Below are 24289 nucleotides of genomic sequence, written 5' to 3'. Positions count from 1 at the left end.
CCCAACAGTTCGCCAACAAGAAACAGCCTTTTCTATTCCTAGCATGTTTACTATGTGCATCCATGTGTAATACAGAAAATAACATTTAATGTAGTCAAAATTCAAACTTTACCCAGCACAATAGTATACTTTGTGTCATGTACAACCATACCAATCAAACACCTGTCACACACACACACATCCAACCATACCAGTTGCACACACAGAGCGTGAAGACTATTTGAACGGCATACACAACATTTTATTGACACTTCACTGCTCCTTCATTTCACGCAGACGCCTGACCTGGCTCCTCACCTGGGCTGCGGCGGTGGTGCTGAAAACACACAGAAACATCACATTTTACATCACACATGGAAACATCACATTTTACATCAAGCCTTTGAATCTCGCTGTAAACTGAAGTTTGCATGTAAGTACGTCAGGATTTCTCTAAAGCACCTACCAGATCAGGGAATACATTGCTATCATACGCACACTAACAAAAGATATCAGTTCCACACCCACACCAAGACAAAATCTCACTAATAATACTACAGGGGACTTCCACTTATCATCACAGACTACAGTACTCTGTATATAAGAGCATTTTAACAGTAATTGAGGTAGTGTTGGGCACCAAAAAAAGGTCCAAAAACTTTTTTTTAATTTGAAAAAATCAACTCCACAAAAACAGTGTTCGCTCAAAACAGGGGACATGTCTATTGCAAGAAAAAATATGTACACTTTATGACAGAAAGTTAACAACACAATTGAACATTGCACATAATGATTTGAGATCGAGAAAACTTGACCCATCGACGATCCTTGCACTTGTTTGGTACATATATGTGCGACAAGCCGATCACAATGTGTGAAGTTTGATCCATGTTGCAAGTTTGATGTGCAGTTTTCACGAGTCAAGTATGATGGAGGGAAAAAAAGTCTGTCCTGGGTTTTACTTTCACGGTCCAAAAAAACCGCCACGATATAGCCGAACGTCATATTGTGAAATATGTTACAGTAGAAGTCCCCTGCAGTTGCCACAAAAGTTTTCTTTCACTTTCATTAAAATTATGAAAAAAGTTTTCCTTCATGCTCAGTGTAATTTTTGTGACCAGCTACAGCAGTCCCCACAGTAATGCAGACAATAGGCGACTTGCCCTATCGGCCAGCGCCGCGCGATAAATCTGCAATACCTTGCATGGTCTTGCGAGATCTGCCTCAAACTGCGGGCATGTTTTGATAGCTCTGTGAGAGGTTGCGTTTCAGCGCAGACACTTCGCCTTAAAAATGGTGAATTTGCACTGTGCAGCAGTGGGCTGCAGCAATGTTAGCCGCAAGAATAATCCTAAAGTTCGTACAAAGTACCCAAGCATGGCCCGTACACAAAGGAAAGGCGATCGAGGTTTTTTTTAACACAAGCCAGAGAACACCAGCGCTTGTGAAGCAATGGCTGAATTCTCTTCGACATCAAAATGACGTGCCATCCCGGTACTCCGTTGTCTGTTCAATAACTTTATCAGCTTCGGTTTCTTGTATTCTGAATATTGTATTTTTCTTTCTTTGAGGTATTTTTGTAACTTTGGTACTTGCAATCGCATGAAAATTCTGCTGTTCGGTGGCCATTGTTCAGATCAGTGATTGTAGTTTATAGAAGGAACAATAACTCTTGAGAGCAAAATATGTGCCCACAGGGCAGTGAACCGTCCTTATCTTTCGCACCGGAGAGCTATCCAAGCGGGGTATTGTGCAAGTTGGCTATTCAGAACTGAAAATTGTCAAAGTATCACTCAGTACAAAGAACAGAGATGACAGAACAAGCGGAAGCAATCTGACATGGGAAGCATCAAGCGTGGTCAGCCTTACCTGTAGACCCAAGCGCCGCCAGCCACCACCTTCTTGCACTTGGTGCAGCCCCAGATGCCCACAGCCGTTCTCCTCATGGACTCCTGACACACACAATACAAAACACATTACATCACAATGTCAACTGTAAACAGAGTGGTCAGCGAGGAAGATCATATTTTCTTTTGCTCAGTGTCACAGCAAGGTTGTTTTTAAGTAAAGGTTTTTTTCGCTTCATGTGTACTTATGACGTTATTTATAAGGACATGTTATTTATAATGACATCGTTAGACAATCAACATTATCTCGTCTGAAGGTTTAATTACACAATCAACATAATCTCGCACGGAAGAAAACTCTGTCCCATGAAATAGTCTGAATAGTAGGTATTGATGTGTACTATTTTACTGTCGAACAAAGACATCAGCATATCGTCGCTGTAATTCACAAACCTCGTATCTCAATTTTTTGCAGTTTTGAGAAAAAGAAAAATACTGTTTTGAAAAATCACCGCTTCAATTCATGGGTTGATATTTTCTTTAAAACAGTGCAATATTATTCTTAATTTGTGTTAATGTCAGTTATTAATGATATTCCATACAACTGAGAAAATATTTAGATGATATATAGAAGCTTTTTATCCAATGGAGTCATCCAGAATTGGTATAATTATATACGAGTTTTGTTTTAACTTTTATGCATGCTATAAATACAACAGCAGGAAGCCCGTATCTTTTACATTACGACATAGTTTCCGTCCAAGTGTGGCTCGAAAACCTTGTAAGTTAAACTTAAAGCGAGGTGTTTTGCCGCTCACTTCAAAGAAATGAAGATACAAGTTTTCTTCTCAAGAAATTTTCTTCACTTTAGAAAGCAGTTGGAGCTACGAGCTTATATCACCACACGGGCAACATAATAAGGGAGCTTACTTTTGTTTTAGTTCCAAAACCTCAAAAATTGAATTACAGCGACAATATGGCATATTGCAGATTTAGCCCCAGTGACATCCCATACTAAAAGAAGAGTGACAAAATTGGGATTTAATCAGCGTGATAAAAAACCTCACAATCTGAACACTGCCCAGCATTCCTTAAAAGAAGCTGCAGAGTCTCCAGAATCTCTTCAGTGAAAGTTTGTTGTTCCGCGAAAAGAGACGCAAAATGTGTATGTCAGTATATACTACGTATGTCAGTTTAGCATTATAATTCTTTTGTGGGACAACATGCTTGTGGTGGACCTGATTCAGTATACAGCCTGGATCAGTCTGTTTTGTGGTCGTTTTTTGCTTACTTTTAGTGTGTGTATTTGTCCCAAATGTACTTCGCAAAATGGCATCGAATAACACTCAAGTGTCAACGCAATAGACCTTTTCGTTATCTGAGCAGCTCTCGCGAGACACGCTCTTTGTTATGCTTTGAACATCGCGAGAACTTCGAACCATCGCTTGTGCAGCTCGCACGAGATTGCTGTACCGCATGCTTTGCTATGCTCTGAAGCTTGCGAGAGATTACGAGAGCTTGGAATAGACCTTTTCGGTATCTGAGCAGCTCTCGCGAGACACGCTCTTTGTTATGCTTTGAACATCGCGAGAACTTCGAACCATCGCTTGTGCAGCTCGCACGAGATTGCTGTACCGCATGCTTTGCTATGCTCTGAAGCTTGCGAGAGATTACGAGAGCTTGGAATACCGATAGGGTCTATTCTTCTTCCGACTCATGAACTGGGTTCTTTGGGATGTTTTAAGTTCAGCAGGTGGAGTCAACTGTCTGGAACAGTAAGACCAAGAGCCTTGCACTATCTGTTTTTGTTTCGCTTTGTTATTGTCCTTGAACTCTAATTATCAACTGCCCTGCTTTTCCTTCACAAAATGGCATCGACTGATTAGTAGCTTTGCGACCAGAAGTTATTTTCATTGTCGGAGTGTATACAGAAAAGAATCCCGTTTGCATTCGGAGTGAGTATTGCCAGTACGAAAAAGTAAAACGACACTGTATTGTAATGTGTACATACCTTGCCACAGAAGCCACATGTGTATTTGCTATGTTGTGAGATTTCCATCTTCTTGACGGTCTTCCTGAGGGAGGCACCATAACGGGTACCGTACTTGCCCGTGATTCCAACCTTCTTGGTGCGCTTGGACTGCACAAAAACAGTAAAATTACTAAACGCATTGAACAAAAAATGAAATCTAGGCTTCACCAAGCAAGTTGAAAAACAATCACGATCAAACACAGAATCTTCAACTTTCAAGAAACACCAGATGTGTATGCTACAAAAGATTAAAATCAGTGCTGTCACTCCGATTATTGTGTGTGAAGCAATGTAGGATGAACTCAACAAAAGATGAAAGTAAGATTTGAAACGATGTGTTCGTGACTGGCAAGTGGCATCAAAACACGATTTGTTTACTGACAATAACTGTCCTTTACATGAAAAATGACCGCGGGATACCATCCAGCGATAGCTAATCTGTAAAATGTATGGTATTTTTGTGTGTCTCTCAGCAAAGAACACTCGATTCACTCAGATTTTCGGGGATTCATGCTGTCAATCTCACCATTTTGGTTTGTTTCGGAGAGGAAAAGGAAAGTGCAGTATATTGACATGCGCACTGTAAAATTTTGCACAGAAGTCTATTCTGCAAAATTTACACAAATACATACAACTCAGGCAAAATAATGATCAAACTGGCTACGGTTTGGCAATACAATGATGAGTTTACAAAGATTTTTTTCCGTCGTTTAAAATAATGCAGTAAAGAACCCAACACCTCAGTACAAAAAGAAAAAAATCCAAATTCTGGCACTTAATATTACGAGAGTGGTCACCAATAACTGAAGTTTAATGATCAGTGTCTTAATGGCAAGTAACCATCCCTGTTTAAAAGCAACAAAACTATTGTTACGGACAAAGCTTGACGGAGAGAATGTGACCCACAAGGAAAAGAAACTTCCATGTTATATCATTTTTTCCAAAGACATAAAAAGTATGTCTCTGGTTTTTTTCTATATCATTTTAGTTAGAAAAAGAAGGATTGTAATACTACTCCAGAACAACATTTTCTCCCGTAAAATATTCCAAAAATTAACATTGGCAATAATGTGCAACAAAAGCAATTCCCCATCTGCCATTATCTGTTGATGTGAGATAACCGGCGGAAATACATGCTTTGATGGCCTCTTTTTTTTTCTTTTTTTAATGTGTAACGTTTTCATGTATTTGTGCTAAAAGATGGATTGCTTTGCTTGTTGCACTTCCGTTATGAAAGTTAACCACGAGTAACTGTGGTAAGTAGGTCCTCACAAACGGCACACTAGTAATACCAGTCAAGTAATTGAAAGTGGACAGCCACTGATTCTCCTTTCTCGTGTATGTGTCGTGAGTATTGTTAAAAGTGATCCATTAAATTTTTAATGATTGATTGCTGTCGGACCAAATTGCATCTTGGTAAAGTTGAAGGCCAACATTGTGATTGTCATTCCTAGATAAACTCGGCTTACCCACAAAAAGCTAAGCGTAAAACACTCATTTGTAACATTTGTTATTTAAAAGTTTGTGCTTTTGTAAATCTTGTACTTTGTAGATTTTGTTCCACTTTTAAATTAATGCACATGCAACGATTTTTTGTTTCCACAAAGGATAGGGCCAACCACCAGTTTTCCCCCCGCGGGTTAGGGGGAAGAATTTACCCGATGCTCCCCAGCATGTCGTAAGAGGCGACTAACGGATTCTGTTTCTCCTTTTACCCTTGTTAAGTGTTTCTTGTATAGAATATAGTCAATTTTTGTGAAGATTTTAGTCAAGCAGTAAGTAAGAAATGTTAAGTCCTTTGTACAGGAAACTTGCATTCTCCCAGTAAGGTAATATATTGTACTATGTTGCAAGCCCCTGGAGCAAATTTTTGATTAGTGCTTTTGTGAACAAGAACCAAATGACAAGTGGCTCTATCCCCTCTCCCCCCTTTCCCCGTCGCGATATAACCTTCGTGGTTGAAAACGACGTTAAACACCAAATAAAGAAAGAACCACCAGTCTACCAGTACCAACTGCTGTCAGAATCAGTCAATCCAGTTTTCCCAATTGCTTCGTTTCCGGCCGATTTATGTGGAGCACGTGATGCGCACACAAAATATTGGCGGTCTAGAAGTGTCGTCTGCGCAATGATCGTGGCGGCTTTCTTGACCGCCAAGGACGACCACGCACGTTGTGAGACGTCATTCGTTAGACCTCAATCCATTCTTCTCTTGACTCTTCAAATAATGGCACAAAGTGAAAATGGGAGGATGTTCGTGAATGTGGATTTTGAGAATGCAAACGGTTGTCAGAGACAGGGCATGAAACCAACATATTTTCTGTTCCAGAGAGAAAGAAAACACAAACCAACAAACAAAATGGAGGAGTTCCGGGGGCTCACCTGCCTGACATGTCGAGTGGCGTTCGCCGACATAGACAAAGGACGGGAACATTACAAGTCCGACTGGCACCGCTACAACCTCAAGCGTAAGGTGGCCCAGATGGATCCTCTGTCCGCTGACATCTACAAGAACCAGGTTGCCAGCAAACATGAAAAGGTAACACAAGAAAACTTTCATCTTGATTAAAAATTAAGAAGAAAAAATTATTTGTTAGAAAAACCCTCCATTTCAGAATAATTGCCCTGCATATATAATTTTCACTCTGAACGGTTTAAAAAAAATTAACATTCAATCAATGAGTCATGTTTGTCTGCGTTAGAGTGAAAGGAAAAACTTTTTGTTTTAAATGTGAGTTTGTGCACGACTGAAGGCACATTTACACACAGTTTTTATATCCAATGCGGTATGATATTGCAGTATAAATAAAGTGTCGTTTTGAAGTGCATTATGTCACCAAGAGCACCTCTGATTCTGGGGAAAGCTGTTGTGTCTTTTGAAAGGTAATCAAGGATGCAAGATTTGAGAAAATGCCCCTTCGTGTTATTCTCCAGGCTTCTGCACAGGAAGAATTGGAAGGCAGTTTCTGCAGGTTATGCAACAAACCCTTCCGTTCCCAGAATGCTCTGGAAAGTCACATGCGCTCCAAGAAACATCGTGAAATGGAGTCTGTATCAAAAAAGTTCGGCATTGACCAATCCAAGATTGTGACTCGTTCCAATGGCAGCACCAAGACTTCTGAGAGTGAACCAGCTCAAATGGAAGTAGAGTCTGAAGGAGGTAAGAAATGTCATCAAGTGTAAAGTTTTGATAAGGGAGAATGAGAATACTACATGGTTTGCTGTGTGATACCAGGTTTACACGAGTTTGTTTGAATATTGAAATGCAAGCAAAAGTGAGCTTTTCAATATTTGAAAAAGCAACGAGTGTAAACCTGTTATCACACAGCAAGCCAAGTAGTATTCTGTTTATCCTACATTCTGTACTTGCATGCCCTCTGCCTCAAACTTACCGTAGTCAAAGTTTCCAAATTGAAGACGTGTCTTCTTCAACCTAAATCTCTCCCAAAGCCTCATGAAATCTGTCAAAAGCAAAAAGCCACCACAATAGGAATCATAGCGTCACGTTATATGTTCTCAAAATTCTTCCAATGGAAACAGCAAATACAAAAGCGTTTTGAGGATTAAGTTTGTCTAGGAGCGAACGAGAAGAAGGACGAAGTTTGTTTCAGTGACTATTTGTCATCATGAGCGCAGGGATGTTGTTACAAATTCACACCTATAGGACAAATGTCCTGAGCTCTTCAGCATCAATAGGACATTTGACCGCTTTCAGAAATGTCAATAGGAAATCGTAATTTTGTGAAAAACACTGTCCATGGGTTGGCTCCAAAATCATGTGCACGCGCACACACACACACACATAACATGTAGTATTTTCACCGAACATTTTTTTATACATTGTTTTATTCATTTAGTTTCAAATAGGACACACACAAAAGGAAACAAACAACTAAAAAGCAACAAAAACATTCAGTTTTCTTTTTTTGATTGTCTCACAAATTGCAAGATTTGACTAGAAAATGAAATAGTGAGAAAAAAAATAAGTCCGTTTCAACACAGATTCGACAAAGCATTATGGTCTCTTTGATGTCAAGGTCTTACCAACCAAACAGGGTCGGCCATGAATTGTTAAAAGACCGTTTCTGCGAATTTCCTGCTGTGCCGACACCATGTCCTGTACAAATGACAACACTTCTCTTTTTGTAGTTGTGTCAGTTTCAGCAGCGACACTGTCATTGGCACTGTCATTTTCAAGAATGAAGCTCGGCGTGTTTTCACCTGTTTTTGACCCAAACGTAGCACAGGATGCCGTTGAAAGACAAAGGTGTTCAGCTTTTGTCGATCTTTGGGAGTCCTAAGTTTTATTTCAGTGTCATAATTCAATGCGCTTCTTCAAAATGTCTCGAACTAAAACCAAAAGCAGACGTAAGACTTGTAATCAGTTGGAGTTGTCTCCCGTACTCCTAACTTTAGTGTGCTGCAGAAGGGTGTTCCCAAACGGCTCATGTCACAAACGGTTCGGAATTCCCGAAAAAGCAAGATCCGCACTGCACAACTTCAGTGCACCTGTACGCAAGAGTGCTCGGTCGCGTTTTTAAAATGTGTGTATCCTGAAGGGAAAATATCGCGCTGTCCAAAGGAATGGAGTTCTTATCGGACAATGACAGCGCTCAGTTCAAAACGATAGGACATCTGACCGCCATGTGGCTATGTGAATCGGACATTTGAGCCTTTTAATCGGTCTATGTCCGATGTCCGACGCCTAACGACATCCCTGTGAGCGGTGTAGAAATAGGTCCCTGCAAGACATGCGTTTGACCCGACCTGATTTACATGTACACACGTGTGAAGAGATGGTTTATTCTACATAATGTGGGATAAACAAATAGTTTTATCATGCTTTTTACATTTAGTCAAGTTATGACTAAATATTTTAACATCGAGGGGGAATCGAGACGAGGGTCGTGGTGTATGTGCGTGTGTGTGTGTGTGTAGAGCGATTCAGACTAAACTACTGGACCGATCTTTATGAAATTTGACATGAGAGTTCCTGGGTATGAAATCCCCGAACGTTTTTGACTCACATGCGAAGCAAAAGTGAGTCTATGTACTCACCCGAGTCGTCCGTCCGGACGTCCGTCCGTCCGTCCGTCCGGAAAACTTTAACGTTGGATATTTCTTGGACACTATTCAGTCTATCAGTACCAAATTTGGCAAGATGGTGTATGATGACAAGGCCCCAAAAAACATACATAGCATCTTGACCTTGCTTCAAGGTCAAGGTCGCAGGGGCCATAAATGTTGTCTAAAAAACAGCTATTTTTCCCATTTTCTCTGAAGTTTTTGAGATTCAATACCTCACCTATATATGATATATAGGGCAAAGTAAGCCCCATCTTTTGATACCAGTTTGGTTTACCTTGCGTCAAGGTCACAGGAGCTCTTCAAAGTTGGATTGTATACATATTTTGAAGTGACCTTGACCCTGAACTATGGAAGATAACTGTTTCAAACTTAAAAATTATGTGGGGCACATGTTATGCTTTCATCATGAGACACATTTGGTCACATATGATCAAGGTCAAGGTCACTTTGACCCTTATGAAATGTGACCAAAATAAGGTAGTGAACCACTAAAAGTGACCATATCTCATGGTAGAAAGAGCCAATAAGCACCATTGTACTTCCTATGTCTTGAATTAACAGCTTTGTGTTGCATGACCTTGGATGACCTTGACCTTGGGTCAAGGTCACATGTATTTTGGTAGGAAAAATGTGTAAAGCAGTTCTTAGTGTATGATGTCATTGCTAGGTTTAGTTATTTGACCTTGACCCTGAAGGTCAAGGTCATGTAAAGGTCAAGGTCAAGCATGTGAGTCGTATGGGCTTTGCCCTTCTTGTTTTCATTTTTTTGATAAATGTCTTTGATGACGTCATATCCGGCTTTTCGTGAAAGTTGAGGCGGCACTGTCACGCCCTCATTTTTCAACCAAATTGGTTGAAATTTTGGTCAAGTAATCTTCGACGAAGCCCGGACTTCGGTATTGCATTTCAGCTTGGTGGCTTAAAAATTAATTAATGACTTTGGTCATTAAAAATCTGAAAATTGTAAAAAAAAAAAAAAAATTTATAAAACGATCCAAATTTACGTTTATCTTATTCTCCATCATTTGCTGATTCCAAAAACATATAAATATGTTATATTCGGATTAAAAACAAGCTCTGAAAATTAAATATATAAAAATTATTATAAATTTTTTTTTTTCGAAATCAATTTAAAAACACTTTCATCTTATTCCTTGTCGGTTCCTGATTCCAAAAACATATAGATATGATATGTTTGGATTAAAAACACGCTCAGAAAGTTAAAACGAAGAGAGGTACAGAAAAGCGTGCTATCCTTCTCAGCGCAACGAATACCCCGCTCTTCTTGTCAATTCCACGGGCACTGCCTTTGCCACGGGCGGTGGAGTGACGATGCTACGAGTATACAGTCTTGCTGCGTTGCGTTGCGTTCAGTTTCATTCTGTGAGTTCGACAGCTACTTGACTAAATGTTGTATTTTCGCCTTACGCGACTTGTTTTCTATCTGTTAAACTTTCCATGTTACATGTAGTGCTTCAATGGTATTGTACGTAATGTAATGCACAAGAACAAGGACTGGTCACAAGAAACGTAAAGTTTTGTATCTTTTGCCTTGATAATGATAGTTGCCACGTAACGTATGTCTCTGCATTTTCAGTTTCAGGGTTCCATCTGTGAATATTTATTCCAAAATACTTATTTTGACAGTAAAATCTGTCTATAATGACCACCCAAGGGAATGGCCAAAATTGGTAATTCTACAAAGTTTGTCTATATGGAAAGGTGAATCTATCTATCTACTATATAAAAATGGATGTAAGTGTGTGTGTGTCTGTTGTCGCCATGCCTCAGAGACGGCAAAAGGCAAGGACGAGATATTGTGCATGCACACTGCCTACGAGCCGCAGATGTGCACCTGGGTTTTAGTTTCTCGATTCATTGTTTCCTGCCTCAGATTATGACCCTCCCCATTGTTGAATACAGCCTATACAGTGCAAGGGAGGTAACTCTTGCTTTGTTATCCACGGAAATGAGATAACTCTTAGCATACCAGCATTCCGTGTCATTCTCATTTCCCACCAAACGTTTGATTTGGAGTTTTTCTTTGATGGCTTTGCTAACACCCGGGCGAAGCAGGGCCTGACTGCTAGTTATATCAAAAGAAAAACTTATTTGGAATCTTTAAGGGTGGTCCTTATGGGTCGGTGGTCTCTTTGAAGAGGTGGTCGCAAGGGCAGGTTCCACTGTAGTTTGAAAGAGACAGGACCAGTTAGTGCAGTAGAATGACTCGTCCGCATGTGTAAGTGGAGCGTGGTCGAATGTCCATGTGTGAATGGGTAAGTTGAGCGTATAAGAATGTCCATGTGTGCGATGTGTAAGTGAGACATGGATGTGTTCATGACTGAATGCGTAAGCACAATGCAAGGAATGACCAGAAAGGTATGTGGGAGGTGTGTTTATAACCTGCCCTGTTATATAGTGCTATATGTCCTGTACAATGTCCTGTTTGTATTATTGGTATGTACCACGCCTGAATTTTTCTATGAGATAATAAAGTATTCTTATTCTTATTCTTATTCTTATTTAAATCATTAGAACTCCATATAGCCAGTACATCTTCTTCATACATATATTGATAATGATATACTTTCTAGAGATTTAAAAAAATCCTGTTACCCTGAATCTGATCATTACTTTGTTGTTGCTCATACAGAGGAGGGTTCTGATGTGGAATCCTGGGATGGAAATGAGCTGGGTCTGGAGGAATGCCTGTTCTGCTCACACATCTCGTCGTCCCTGGAAACCAACTTCACTCACATGACCACCAAGCACGGCTTCTTCCTTCCCGACGCTGAGTTTGTGTGTGACCTAGAGGGGCTGGTGGTTTACCTGGGTAAGTAAGCAGTAAACGGACACGGGTCAACTTTATGTGCAGACTCTGTGACAGTATCCATGTGGTACACACCTGGGTACTGTGACTCTTGTTGCTGCTAGGCTTCCACTGGGAGGAACCGACCCAAATTTCCCAGCAATGGAAATAATCAAGTAAATGAAATGAAATTTACATGGTGCCACCCCGTTAACTTGAAGTTGCTGTGTCTTAGGCATACTGGTGTTGTGAGGCCAAGGCTCCAAGAGGTGTTGCAAGGCCAAGGGGCAGGTCAACAGCTCAGTCGGTAGCGTCGCCGGCTTCAAAACCAGTTGTCGCTATCGGCGTGGGTTTGATCCCCATGTTCAAAGAGGAATTTTTTCCCAGAGTCAACATTGTGCAGACTCACTTTGGTGTCCGAACACCCCCGTGTGCACATATGCGCACGGTAAAGTTCACAGCAAAAGTGTCAGGGCTTGGAAACATTCAACATGCATGCAGGAAACAGAAATAAAATGGGTAGCACCGTACTTTATGGCAGCTCACTTTCCCCAGTGAGAAAGCAGCCCGAATTTCCATGAGGGTTACCTCACAGGACTATATGAAATCTTATTCTTATCCTAAGGCTCTAACATTTGGTTGAACTTGAACATAGTAAAAATAAATTATGCTGACATAATGATTTTTCTTCTTTGAGCCATGTGACATCAGAGTCCGACAAAAACTCATATTTAGGCGAATAGCTGACGTGGTCTCAGAGGAACACTGACTGTCTCGATCTGTGTAACATGTCATATTTTGGTCAAATATACAAATAACGTATAGTATTGTTGGCTTTGGCCATGTACCAAACAGTGGTTACACTTGTAATGCAGGTCCTAACTAAGTGGTAAGAGTGTGTAGTAAGTGAAGCATTTTCTACGCCTGTGTGTGTGCAGGTGAGATGATCAGCCAGGGTCACATGTGCCTGTGGTGCAACCAGCGCAGCAAGCTGTTCCGCAGCGTGCGTGACGTCCAGCGACACATGGTTGACAAGGGTCACTGCAAGATGAAGCATGATGAGACCAACAGGCATGAGTATGCCGACTTCTATGATTACAGGTATGTCTGCACCACTGGATACAGTGGAACACCCTTTAAAACAAAGAAGATTGAGACTTCCTCCTTTTTATGACCTTGCTTTTCGCCTCCATTTTAAGACGCCCTCATTTCTAAGACCTAATTTTCTCCAATTGTTTTAGGTATAAAAAGGGGGGTTTCCACTGTAATGTAATTTTGCTCATGTTATTCTTGTGTCACCATGAAAGGCACTTAGTAGAGAACGACAACGCAAGTTGGGGGGGGGGTTGGCGGCGTCATTTGCAAAAGCTTCAATGTAATGTTCTTGTTGCCATGAAAGTGAAGCAAGTGACCAGTTCAAGCATCACTCTCAAGCACACCAAGCTTGACCTCAGACGACATTATGTTTGATTAGGCAGCCAGTCAAATTAAGTAATGAAAATGGAAAATGAATACAATAAAAAAAAAAGAGAAAACTTTGTTGATAAATTCTCTATTCTATTTACAAGTGAAAAATATATTCCATGTTTGCATTCTTGTAATTTTTACCCAATGGATTGTTCCAAAGAGACAGGCTCTAACTAAACGCTGTATTGTGTGATGCCAACAGGAGCAGTTACCCCGACGCAGACCAGCCAGAGGGAGGAGAGGAGGCTGAATCCATTGACCCAGAGATGCTGGTCTCCAGTGGATTCGAACTCGTGCTGCCTTCAGGTAACAGTTAATGGTGTATACACAAAACTTTTCATAAATGCTAGCACAGAAACACCCAGGCACATTCACAAACACACACGCACAGTTAATGAAACTTTTTATGCTGCTTTTTTTGTTTTTTAATTTTTTTTTTAAAATAAATGAGGAGATTGCTTGCAACCAGTATTTGGTCATACATTTGCCATCTCCCAGTGGTCTTATCCTTAGCCCACAAATCCATAATGCACCGTTCGCTTGGTATGGAACTATACCCTCCCTTGTTTCATTCGTCAACAAAACATGAAGAATGCATCTTTTAGTTTTGGATTCACAATTTAACAGCAGTATTTGGCATTGAGTAGCTGCACATTTTTTTTTTTTTAAGAATGAGAAAGGTGTTCAATGCTTATTCTTTTGGGTGCCAGGAGATGGGTTCTGCATAACTTTCACTTTATTGTACATCATATGCATGTAGAGTGCTCATTTCCCTTTGTTTCTCAGATGCAAAATGTTTGCTAATGAGTGAGACTTGGTGTGTTCAGGGTGGAGCATCGGCCACCGGAGCCTGGCTAGCTACTACAAGCAGAACCACGGCCGACGCCAGGTGGCCAAGAGGACAGCACTCAGCAAGGTGTTGGCTGGATACAGAGCCCTGGGCTGGAGTGGAACCACAGGTGGGATTTTAACTTCTAGCATTCTTTCTGTTCAATTTACATTATTTTTGTTTTGTAAATTAGTTTTTGATGTGGTACTGTACTGTACTTTCAAAATGTGGTACCATAGGTGGAATTGTTATTGACATTTTTTTTTCTACTTTGAGTAAGCATTTTTCTCAAGTACACACTACTTTTGTTAAATTATACCAGAAAATCTGATAGCAGACCTGTGCACATCTACGGTTTCTCCGTAATTTCTCTGATTTTTATATGCAGAATATGGTGCTACGGATTTTTAATTAAAATTCAGAAATTCCGATGTTTTACTCAACAAACAAAAATATTGTGTTTTTTCAGTTTTAAGATGTTTTGTCCAATTAGTTGGCCGTTGCGCTGAAAAGACGTTTTCAGATTTACCCTAAGCGCGCGTGTTTTCAGCATTGAGTCTTTGTTCTTAGACTTAGTTCGTCCAGCATCTGCGTGGCAACTTGTGATTGAAGTGAAACATGGAAAAGAAAAAAAGAGTACTCCACTGTGCAGGCGAGGAAACGCCAGGCTGCTGCTGTCAAAAAAGCTGCTGGCAAACAGTCCAGTGATGATTGAATGTCAGAATGACGAGACCAAAGACATTTTCAGAACAAATGTTACAACAGTGTTGATGTTTCACCTTGGCTTGTTAATAAATAGTAATTCCCATTCTACTGCGTAATAGTGTTTCAGTTTGTGTGCTTTGTGTGCAGAATTATGTCTTGAACTGTCGTTACAGCTTACTACTGAAACATTTTAAAAACTACTGAAATTTGGTTTGTTTACTACTGATGAGTGTTTTGAGTGTGCACAGGTCTGTGATTGGAATCATTATTTTGCTTGGATCTGTTTGAGTGAGATAACCAGGAGTGTTTTAATCATTTTGTTCATGTGAAAGAAAAATCTCAGGGTTTTATGCTTGTGGTTTTGCAGATGCAGCGGTCAAGCAACGTGCAAAGGATGTCCACTATCTGCAGAGGATGAAGAACAAGTTCCGAATGAAGGTTGAAACTCGAGCCAACAAGATGCAGTTCCACTACCGCGATCAGAATCCTATCTAAACTACCGGCCACAGACATGTACCTCTCCCACTACCATGAACTGTTGAACGCGACCAATCTCGGTCATCAGGTTCGGCTAGCCATTTTGGGGTTTGGCTAGCCATATTCCTTAGCTTATAAAGTCTCACTGATGACTGATTTCCAATTTTGATTGTTAAGTTTCAGGTCAACAGATTGACTAAATGTTTTGACATCTTTTGTCTGTGTCAGTAGATTGTGACGGTATATGAGCATGAACATCTTTTTTACAGTTAGGTAGACTGATTAGAACAGTCATATTGAAAGCTTTCAACTGTTTTTTGGTTTTGCACCACGCAACAGCCGTGCTCAGATTGACCACTTTCATTGATTTATTATCATCTTAAATAAAACTACAGTATGTTTTACATTGTTCCCATAGAGCGTGTAGATTACCTTGTACGTATTAAAACATGCTACATAATCTGAATTCTTCAGTGCAGAGTTTGATGACAGAAGTTGTTGTTGACAATTTGATGCATTGTAAGCAAATGTCTTTTACAGTGTAAGAAAGTACCTGTATAGTACATTTTGGGCAATGCAATTAAACATGAAATGGACAAGTACACTCTCAACAGCAACAAATCATTCTTGCCAGTAGAATTGAATAATTGACATGATTTTGGGTAATGGGTTGAAACTTCATATGAGTAACCAGCTGTGATGTGTAAAGACTGCGATGAATGTTATTTGTGTGTGTGTTTGCATGTATAAACCAGGAACCCAGCTAAATTTAGATGTGCCTCTGTATATGTGAGTGTTGGGGGGGGGGGGGGGGTGATCAACACAGTTGTTAGGGTATAGAAAATGGAGATTGATTACATGACTGAGATGTTTGGTCAGCTTGATCGGCAAATTAGTTTCATTTTGTTTTTGATAATTATGAATGCAAGAACATGCTGTGGTTGTTTCCCCTGTCACTGTGCTATGTCTATGGTGAAAGTTTTTTCCTGAGCATGTATTTGAATGCTGCAAATAAATACCATCTGAATACATGACTTGTTTACATTTAGCTCTTATTTTGAACACATTTACTCTTTACATTGACACATTTTTTTCTTATTTCTTTCTCTTTATTCCTCTCTCTTACTTTCTTTCTTTCTCATCTGAAAATGGTCAACAGGACTTCAAAGAACGTTTTAAGGGTACCATTTAAGAAAGAACAAGTTGCGTAAGGCGAAATAACAACATTTAGTCAAGCTGTCGAACTCACAGAATGAAACTGAACGCACTGCTTTTTTCACCAAGACCACATACTCGTAGTTTCGTCAGTCCACCGCTCGTGGCAAAGGCAGTGAAATCGACAAGCCATGCAGAATAGTGCGGTAGTGGTCGCGCTGAGCAGGATAACACGCTTTTCTGTATGTCTATTCTTTTTAGCTTACTGAGTTTGTTTTTAATCCAAACATATCATATCTATATGTTTTTGGAATCAGGGACTGACAAGGAATAAGATGAAATTGTTTTTATCGATTTGGGAAAATTAATTGTAATCATAATTTTCATATTTTTAATTTTTAGAGCTTGTTTGTAATCCAAATATAACATACGTATATGTTTTTGGAATCAGAAAATGACGAAAAATTAGATGAAATTGTTTTTGGATCGTTTAATAAAAAAAATAATGTTAATTACAAGTTTCCGATTTTTAATGACCAAACTCATTCATTAGTTTTTAACGCCACCAAGCTGAAATGCAATACCAAAGTCCGGCCTTTGTCGAAGATTGCTTGGCCAAAATTTCAATCAATTTGATTGAAAAATGAGGGAGTGACAGTGCCGCCTCAACTTTTACAAAAAGCCGGATATGACGTCATCAAAGGTATTTATCGAAAAAATGAAAAAAACGTCCGGGGATATCATTCTCAGGAACTCTCATGTCAAATTTCATAAAGATCGGTGCAGTAGTTTAGTCTGAATCGCTCTATACACACAGACACACATACACCACGACCCTCGTCTCGATTCCCCCTCTATGTTAAAACATTTAGTCAAAACTTGACTAAAATGTAAAAAGCATAAAATTCAGCTGAGCTCAAATTTGAGCAGACAAGTGTTCCACAGGGTACAAGGTCTGTTCCTCATGGTAAAGGTGGCTACATATTACTATCGTGCTTACCAATGTTTTGTTAAAAGGCAACACGTTTTAGTGGACTACCTTTGTCACTTTAAACACAGTTACTAGTAGACTGATTGAAGGCATTTTAAATCGCTTGTTATGTGTAGAATGCACACCACCACATACCTGTCCTAGCTTTGCATCCATAGGATAACACTATCCTTCAATTCGGACACAAACCTAAAAACAAAGGTATGGCTGTTTCATGTGCAGAGTGCCCATGTTTTACTTCAAAGAATGTTTGAGATTGGCATTGAGTGTTGTTTACATAACTATATTCAGCAACAACTACAGCAGCAAATCCCACTTTCCTACCAGGCTGTAGATCAAGGTATGTGTGCTAGTGGAAGAATGCTCTGATCCTGTGTGAAAGCCCGGAAGGATTTAGGGTGATTTACCCCATGGTTTGTTCGATAAGGCAGATACATATATACTTCCAAAATTGATGAAAAAAACACACAGTAGAAGTCTAATCTTGGCGGATGCTGTCAAATTTGGTTTTAAAATGCTGCACAAAAATGACTTGTCCATGGAATAACTGAGTTTTTCCACAGCATTTTCAGTTTTTCTATGGAATAAGAAAAATTGGAATTAATGAATAATTCTGCGGTTCTTTTAGTGTGGAACAGGTATAAATATTTTTTCCACTGAATCTTTAATCTGAAACAAATAGACAGCTAATGTTCCAAAACCAAGAATCAAAAGCAAAAAAGTTTAAGTTTATGGAAGGCTAAATAATAGACAAAAACAAAACATTCACAATACTGAACTTCTCTTTGAATTGTCGCTTCCAAACAACAGTATTCTGTAGAATAACAAAATAACAAAATGCTGCACACAAAAATGAGTTATTCTGTGGGGGAAAACAGTTTTTCTGCTGCATTTTTGTTTTGTTGTAGGAAAACATACCTTGTCACCATTCGCTCAGGATAACAATTTTCCTCATTCTCATGAACAAAGGAAAGCAAGTGTAGTTCATATCATTTAGATGTCAAACACGTGAATGCAGGTGAGATGATACAAGTAAATAACAGTAAAAATGCAATCGTAAGAGAACGTCAACACTTGCACACAGCAGACTAGAAAAGAATTCTGTTATTCATTTTTATTCTCTTTATGTTTTTTCTTGTAGTTATTCTTTTCAAACGTGTGTGTCAGTGTTCTTTGATATATGTATTTTCACTGTTGTTTACTTATTGTTTTGTGTCAATTATTTGTATTGTATTAGCAAATTATGTAAATTTAATGTTGGCATTGAATAATCATTTCATTTTATTGCTTTGGTGGGCCAGTAATACTATGCAATTAATTGAAGCAGAAAAGAAAACAACAATTAAAGAAAAGGAAGGAAAAACAAGTCGCAAATAAGTTATATGTTCATTTGACATCGTACCGTCAGGGACCTATATTTAAAGCTGTGGTCTGTTTATGACTTTCCGGGGCTACGAGGTTGAAAAATAGGGACACAATCATGTACAGAATTCTGTACAGCAAACGCTACCCGAAACCCCACCTATACGGCGTGTATGACCTTGAGAGCTTCAGTCAACGCTTGAATTTTGCAGGGATAACATCCGGTTTGCTCTCTCAAGACTGATCATATTTTATCTTCAAGAGAGATCAAGGGGAAAAAATAAACGTCCCGGCGAGGAGTTCGAACTCTCGACCTCGAGACTTCGTGTCTCATGTCCTAACCACTAGGCTACTGCGCCAATTGAGAAAAGGCAGGCAAAACATTGATATGAATTCATGTTATGTTATTCTTGAAGCAGCATGATTTATATCTCTATCCGCCCGTTGTTCAGAAGTGAATACATGTATAACCATTTCTTAGATGTCTGGTTTCAACTGCACAGAGCTTTGGAGAGATTCAATTACTGTTCTTGTCATTTTCTTGCATGTTGTAAATAGAGATATCGCAGCTATTTGCATGGCGCGAATGTCGTGTAGCATGACGGTGTAAACATGTACTGCGATTCCGTAAAACATGTTTGCAAATAAAGGCAAATATTAATGTCAATTTTTACGTTTTTGCAACGCATGAATGGTAATTGAAGCGTAGAATGATATAAAATTATCAACTTTTTATCTTTGACAACACTGGTGAAGTGGCCTAGCGGTTCAAACATCGGACCCGACATTTCGAGGCCCCGAGGCCTTGAGTTCGAATCCCTGCCAAGTCGTTTATTTTTTCTGCTCGATCCTTCTTGACAAATATGCTCAGCTCTGCGAGAGCAAACCGGATGTTACCACTGCAAAATTCATGCGTTGACTGAAGCTCTCAAGGTCATACACGCCGTTTAGGTGGGGTTTCGGGTAGTGTTTGCTGTACAGAATTCTGTACATGATTTTGTCCCAATTTTTCAACCTCGTAGCCCCAGAAAGTCATAAATAGACCACAGCTTTAATATAGGTCTATGGTACCGTACACCCTCTTTCCCAGTGGCAATGAAAGTAGGGTTTTTCTGTCTACCAATGCGCTATCGGGGCACCCGGAAAGGGGAACCCTGAAGGACAAACCGCCGAGTGACGAAATAAGAGACAGATTTCGGTAAGCCATCAATATAAACAGCTTTAGAGTTTCTTGATCTTTTGTAAAACGAACACTAACTACGTAAAATAGGTACGAACAAGTTATGTATATTTTGCTTATGTAAAAATCACTCGTGCGTTTCCGTAAATTTACGGACAGACTGGACTGTACCAACTGCAGGCATGTCTTTTAAAATTATGGAGCATTAAATGTCCTTTTGATTCTCTGAAGTTTTATTTCTTGGTTGCTAGGTAAGTTAATAATAATTCCTTGAAATTGTTTGTGTAAAATTGCGTCTTTGTCAAAGTTTCTTCGTGATTTTATTGTAGTCGGAAACCCTTTCCCCCTCCTTTTGTAATGGAATAGTCTAACTCGGATTTGACGTCATCGGTCGTCCTCCCCTTCATAGGACAATCCTTTCCCTTCCGGCCGGCGAGTTCGTAGTTGCACGTTGCGGTGAACAGTAAGTGACGATTTTCTTTCTGGGGGTTTCAGTAAATGCGTTTGTAGGTTTAATACTTGTGTGAAAGTATGTCTCAAAAGTCAACGGGAGTTACGATTGAATCTTAGTTCAATATTAAACTAAGCCGCAAGCCACGATTGACTTGTTTGTTGCCTGTGTGCAAGTCCATTCTGAAGCAAGTGAACAGTGGATGCCCTTGTACGTGTTGCCTTATTCAATGAGGCTGAGGTCAAAGACCTGGTTCCCTTCTTTTTAACGATCGGTTTGTATGTTCTGGTCCTATATTGATGATTGACGGTCACTTTTATCAGACAAATAAGTCAGTTATTGGTAGATCGATGTCATTTTTGGCTGGAAGTCAATGAAGGTCAGTTTGTGGCAAGGGCATTCATTCACTGAACTGGCACGTAGCCCGACTTCACTACCAGGATATCAAATAATCAATACCTAGTATGTTCATTACTCATTGATTCTAGTACGATCGATCTTACAGTGTCTGAATGAGTGTATATTGGGCTGGTTTTCTCGGTAGGACTCTGTATTGTTGCGTAATGATTATGTAAGGGAGGATGCTGCGGTATTTAAAATGATTGCTGAACTTTCTACTTCTAGGGTAGAAGAACTAGAACAACTGGTAGAAGCCAAAAATGCTTCCTCCAGTAATGTTCTAAGTTACACATGTATTCAAGAAAAAAGAAAGCTTCCTATTTGATGAAGAAAAGTAAACGTGGACCAACCACGCTAGACCTCTAAACACAGACTTTACAAAAATTACACTGTGAGTATGAACTATGATTATTAGTCAGTTTGGTGGTAGATAGACTTGATCATTATAAACAGCTAGATTGCCAAATTTAAACAATCCTGAATCTAGCAGGTATCATGAATTGTGTTGATTTCTGTTACTTATAAGTTATATTGTAGGTTGTACTGAAATTGTGACCGCATTGCACTGCAGATCTTGTGAATTAATCTTACAGAATTTCAGGTGCCCTTTCCAGAGCCAGTCCAAAGGTTAACTTGATGTAAAGGATTATGATGGATTATTGGGTTGTTTTAATACTTTTATGTTATCTGACTTTGACGGGTGGATTTGTATGCCCTCCGATGACCTGGAGTACAAGCCAGCCCAACACTGGTAAATTTATTATGTGCATTCTGCTTCTGGATTGTTTCTTAGGATCTTTATTACCATTGTTTCCTTACTGCTTTCATCATATTTATCAAACTCAAAGTTAGGCAAAACCAGAACTTGAGCTTCAGATCATTCAGGTACTGGTCAATGACAGTTGACACTGACAGACGGACATTGATTAAAATGTAATTGTGTCACGCTGTCGACTTCTCTCCATCTCATTGGGACGTTGTGTTGCAGACAAAGACACTAGCCATGGCAGATGTCCCAGACGGTAACCCAGAAAAGGGCAAGAAGCTCTTCGTCCAGAGGTGTGCTCAGTGCCACACTGTTGAGGCCGGGGGAAAGCACAAGGTGGGGCCCAACCTCAACGGCCTCTTCGGTCGCAAGACCGGTCAACAGCCAGGCTTCTCCTACACTGACGCCAACAAGAGCAAAGGTACAGGGATTTGGCCACTGGTTACGATTTCTTGTGTGTTTTTTGGAAATGATTTGTAGGAGTTTTTCTCGAAAGAAGTAGTGTCCCGGTTTAGCACAAGACAAAACCTTGATCAGCATGGACATGTCTTCTCCAGTGCCCATCTATGATGCTTATTACTGCATTAGATTCAAAAGTACATGAAATAGGGGACACATCTGTTGTGAAGCCAAATCCCCAGACTAATACTGGATGCATTAACTCTGAAGGAAAGAAGACAGGGACATGGTTATCTTTTTTCTACCTAGCCTGGTTGCTGACACTGACAGACTTTGAAGTCAGTCAAGGCTTGTCTCCAATTAGTTAATTGCCTTTTCAACAGATTCTCACTTCCTTGACATTGTCACTGTGTGTGCGAGTCGTTTGTACAGTGTGAATGTTTCTGTTAATTCTTTGTGGTATACTGCCTGCAATGATTCCGGAAGTGAAAATCGTAAGTTAATAATTTTCTCATTTAACTTGTCAGTTGCATCGTGGTTTAATTTTATCAGCTGCATCATGGTTATCATCATTCTTTTGCAGGTATTACCTGGGGCAAGGACACGCTGTTTGAGTACCTGGAGAACCCCAAGAAGTACATTCCCGGCACCAAGATGGTCTTCGCTGGCCTCAAGAAGAAGAACGAGCGTGGTGACCTTATAGCTTACCTGGAGGAAGCTACCAAGGCATAACCCTCCTCATCTTTAGTCTAGCATGTGAACTGTTCGTAGACATTTTTAAAGGATGGGTGTTGGTGTAATCCAGCAGCCTGGTGTAAATTGTCATAGTGAAGGAGAGACCAAATCACTCATCAGTCCTGTGAATTTTGTGACGTGCGGAACTTGCCTGCGCTCTTCTCAACTGCCGGTAGTCGGAGGGTGTTCGATCAAGCATGAAGAACGTTGTGAAAGTACAGCATTAATTTATGAGGCAGAGTGTCGGTGACAGAATTGTTTTATGGCTGAACAAATCTGTGGGGTTGCAGCAGTTTTTATAATAAACATCTCGGTTGCATATCCTATTATGTTTTACGTCTTTTTGTTTCATTAAAATGCCAGCTGATACAGGTCATGAAAATTTATATTAATTTTCTTATTTAATTATACTTACCAACACAATGTTATTTTGCATATAGCCCCTTAACTACCGAAAGAAAACGAAAGTGAAACTAGTTATACCCCAGAGTGACCGCCCTTTGCAGGTGGCGCCAGCAGTGCTTGGCGCCAAGCACGTCAGCTGGAATGCGGCGCCCATACACACTACAGTAGCATATATGTGACACGCTCCTAGGAAAGAATAAAGTCGCGGAGGCCGAACAGATAACAGAAATAAACCTGAGCCATGGCCAAAATTTAGGATTTTGAGATTATTGCATTTCTGCTATCTACCAACTGTGTTATCTATTCTGTAAATATCAATTTCAGATTCGCTTTGCAAATATAACAAGTCGCGTAAGGCGAAATTACTAAATTTAGTCAAGCTGTCGAACTCACGGAATGAAACTGAACGCACTGCATTTTTCCACCAAGACAATACAGCTTCATCAATCGTCACGAGAAGGAAATAGCTCACCTCCCACGTGCAAAACGCAGTGAAATAGACAAGCAAGAATAGCACGGTAGTGTATTGCGCTAAGCAGGAAAGCGCGCTTTTCTGTATTGTTAATTTTCTGAGCTTGTTTTGAATTCAATATATCATATCTGTATGTTTTTGGAATCGGGAAATAATAAAGAATAAGATGAAATCATTTTTGGATCGATTTCATAAAATTTAATTGTACTACTAATTAATCTATTTTCGTTAATTGTGATCACATTTTGAAAGTAAACATCAGGGCCTAGCATTGGAAAAAGTGAGTTCAGCTTACAAAGGCGGGGGTCTGGCCCTTGGTGGGGGGAAAAAAAGAAGAAATATAAATAGTGGTGAAATAGAAAAAACTCTAAAAATAGAATCTCGCATGTAAAGTTTCATGAAGATCGGTCCAGTAGTTTTCTCTGAATCGCTCTACACACACATACACCACGACCCTCATCTCGATTCCCCCTCTACATTAAAACATATGGTCAAAACTTGACTAAATATAATAAAACTGAGGTTTTATTGCACTGCAGACGTTAAATAAGCACCCTTTTATTGTTACTTTCACTTTTTGTACTTAAAACAAACTTCATTTTCATTTTTTTGTGATTCCATATTGAAAGTTTACATCTAACCATTATCAGTCACTTTCAGCTTTAGAAGTTAAAAAAAAAAAAACTGTTTCTAGGGATTTTTTGCAAATTTACATCTGTTACCGTCACACCTGCTTTTCTC

At 39.7% G+C, this 24289-nt stretch overlaps 3 protein-coding genes across 5 annotated transcripts; 2 read left to right on the top strand and 1 right to left on the bottom strand.

Annotated features, from left to right (window-relative positions):
* Positions 1-219: 219 nt before the first annotated feature.
* Positions 220-4500, bottom strand: LOC138982059 (large ribosomal subunit protein eL43-like). Its single transcript, XM_070355282.1, has 4 exons — positions 4385-4500; positions 3838-3966; positions 1849-1931; positions 220-316 (listed from the first exon to the last, which is right to left on the bottom strand). The coding sequence occupies exons 1-4, from the start codon at positions 4385-4387 to the stop codon at positions 253-255; spliced, it is 279 nt and encodes a 92-aa protein (XP_070211383.1). The 5' UTR covers positions 4388-4500; the 3' UTR covers positions 220-252.
* Positions 4501-5044: 544 nt separating this feature from the next.
* Positions 5045-16264, top strand: LOC138982058 (cytoplasmic 60S subunit biogenesis factor ZNF622-like). 3 transcript variants are annotated; one of them, XM_070355278.1, is made up of 8 exons: positions 5045-5114; positions 6188-6397; positions 6793-7018; positions 11600-11779; positions 12694-12856; positions 13425-13528; positions 14050-14181; positions 15124-16264. In XM_070355278.1, exons 2-8 carry the CDS (start codon positions 6218-6220, stop codon positions 15249-15251), a joined length of 1113 nt encoding a protein of 370 aa, XP_070211379.1. In that variant the 5' UTR covers positions 5045-5114; positions 6188-6217; the 3' UTR covers positions 15252-16264. The 3 variants fall into 3 exon arrangements, with proteins under 3 accessions (XP_070211379.1, XP_070211380.1, XP_070211382.1); XM_070355279.1 differs by having other exon boundaries at positions 5069-5205; XM_070355281.1 differs by having other exon boundaries at positions 5079-5196.
* Positions 16265-20233: 3969 nt separating this feature from the next.
* LOC138982057 (cytochrome c) lies at positions 20234-22997 on the top strand. The gene is made up of 3 exons (XM_070355277.1): positions 20234-20384; positions 21760-21958; positions 22520-22997. Exons 2-3 carry the CDS (start codon positions 21775-21777, stop codon positions 22666-22668), a joined length of 333 nt encoding a protein of 110 aa, XP_070211378.1. The 5' UTR covers positions 20234-20384; positions 21760-21774; the 3' UTR covers positions 22669-22997.
* The last annotated feature ends 1292 nt before the right edge of the window (positions 22998-24289 follow it).

The sequence above is a fragment of the Littorina saxatilis genome, linkage group LG12, assembly GCF_037325665.1.
Source record: "Littorina saxatilis isolate snail1 linkage group LG12, US_GU_Lsax_2.0, whole genome shotgun sequence".
Lineage (NCBI taxonomy): Eukaryota > Metazoa > Mollusca > Gastropoda > Littorinimorpha > Littorinidae > Littorina > Littorina saxatilis.
The sequence above is the reverse complement of the archived record's forward strand: the minus strand, read 5'-3'. Positions and strand labels throughout refer to the sequence as shown.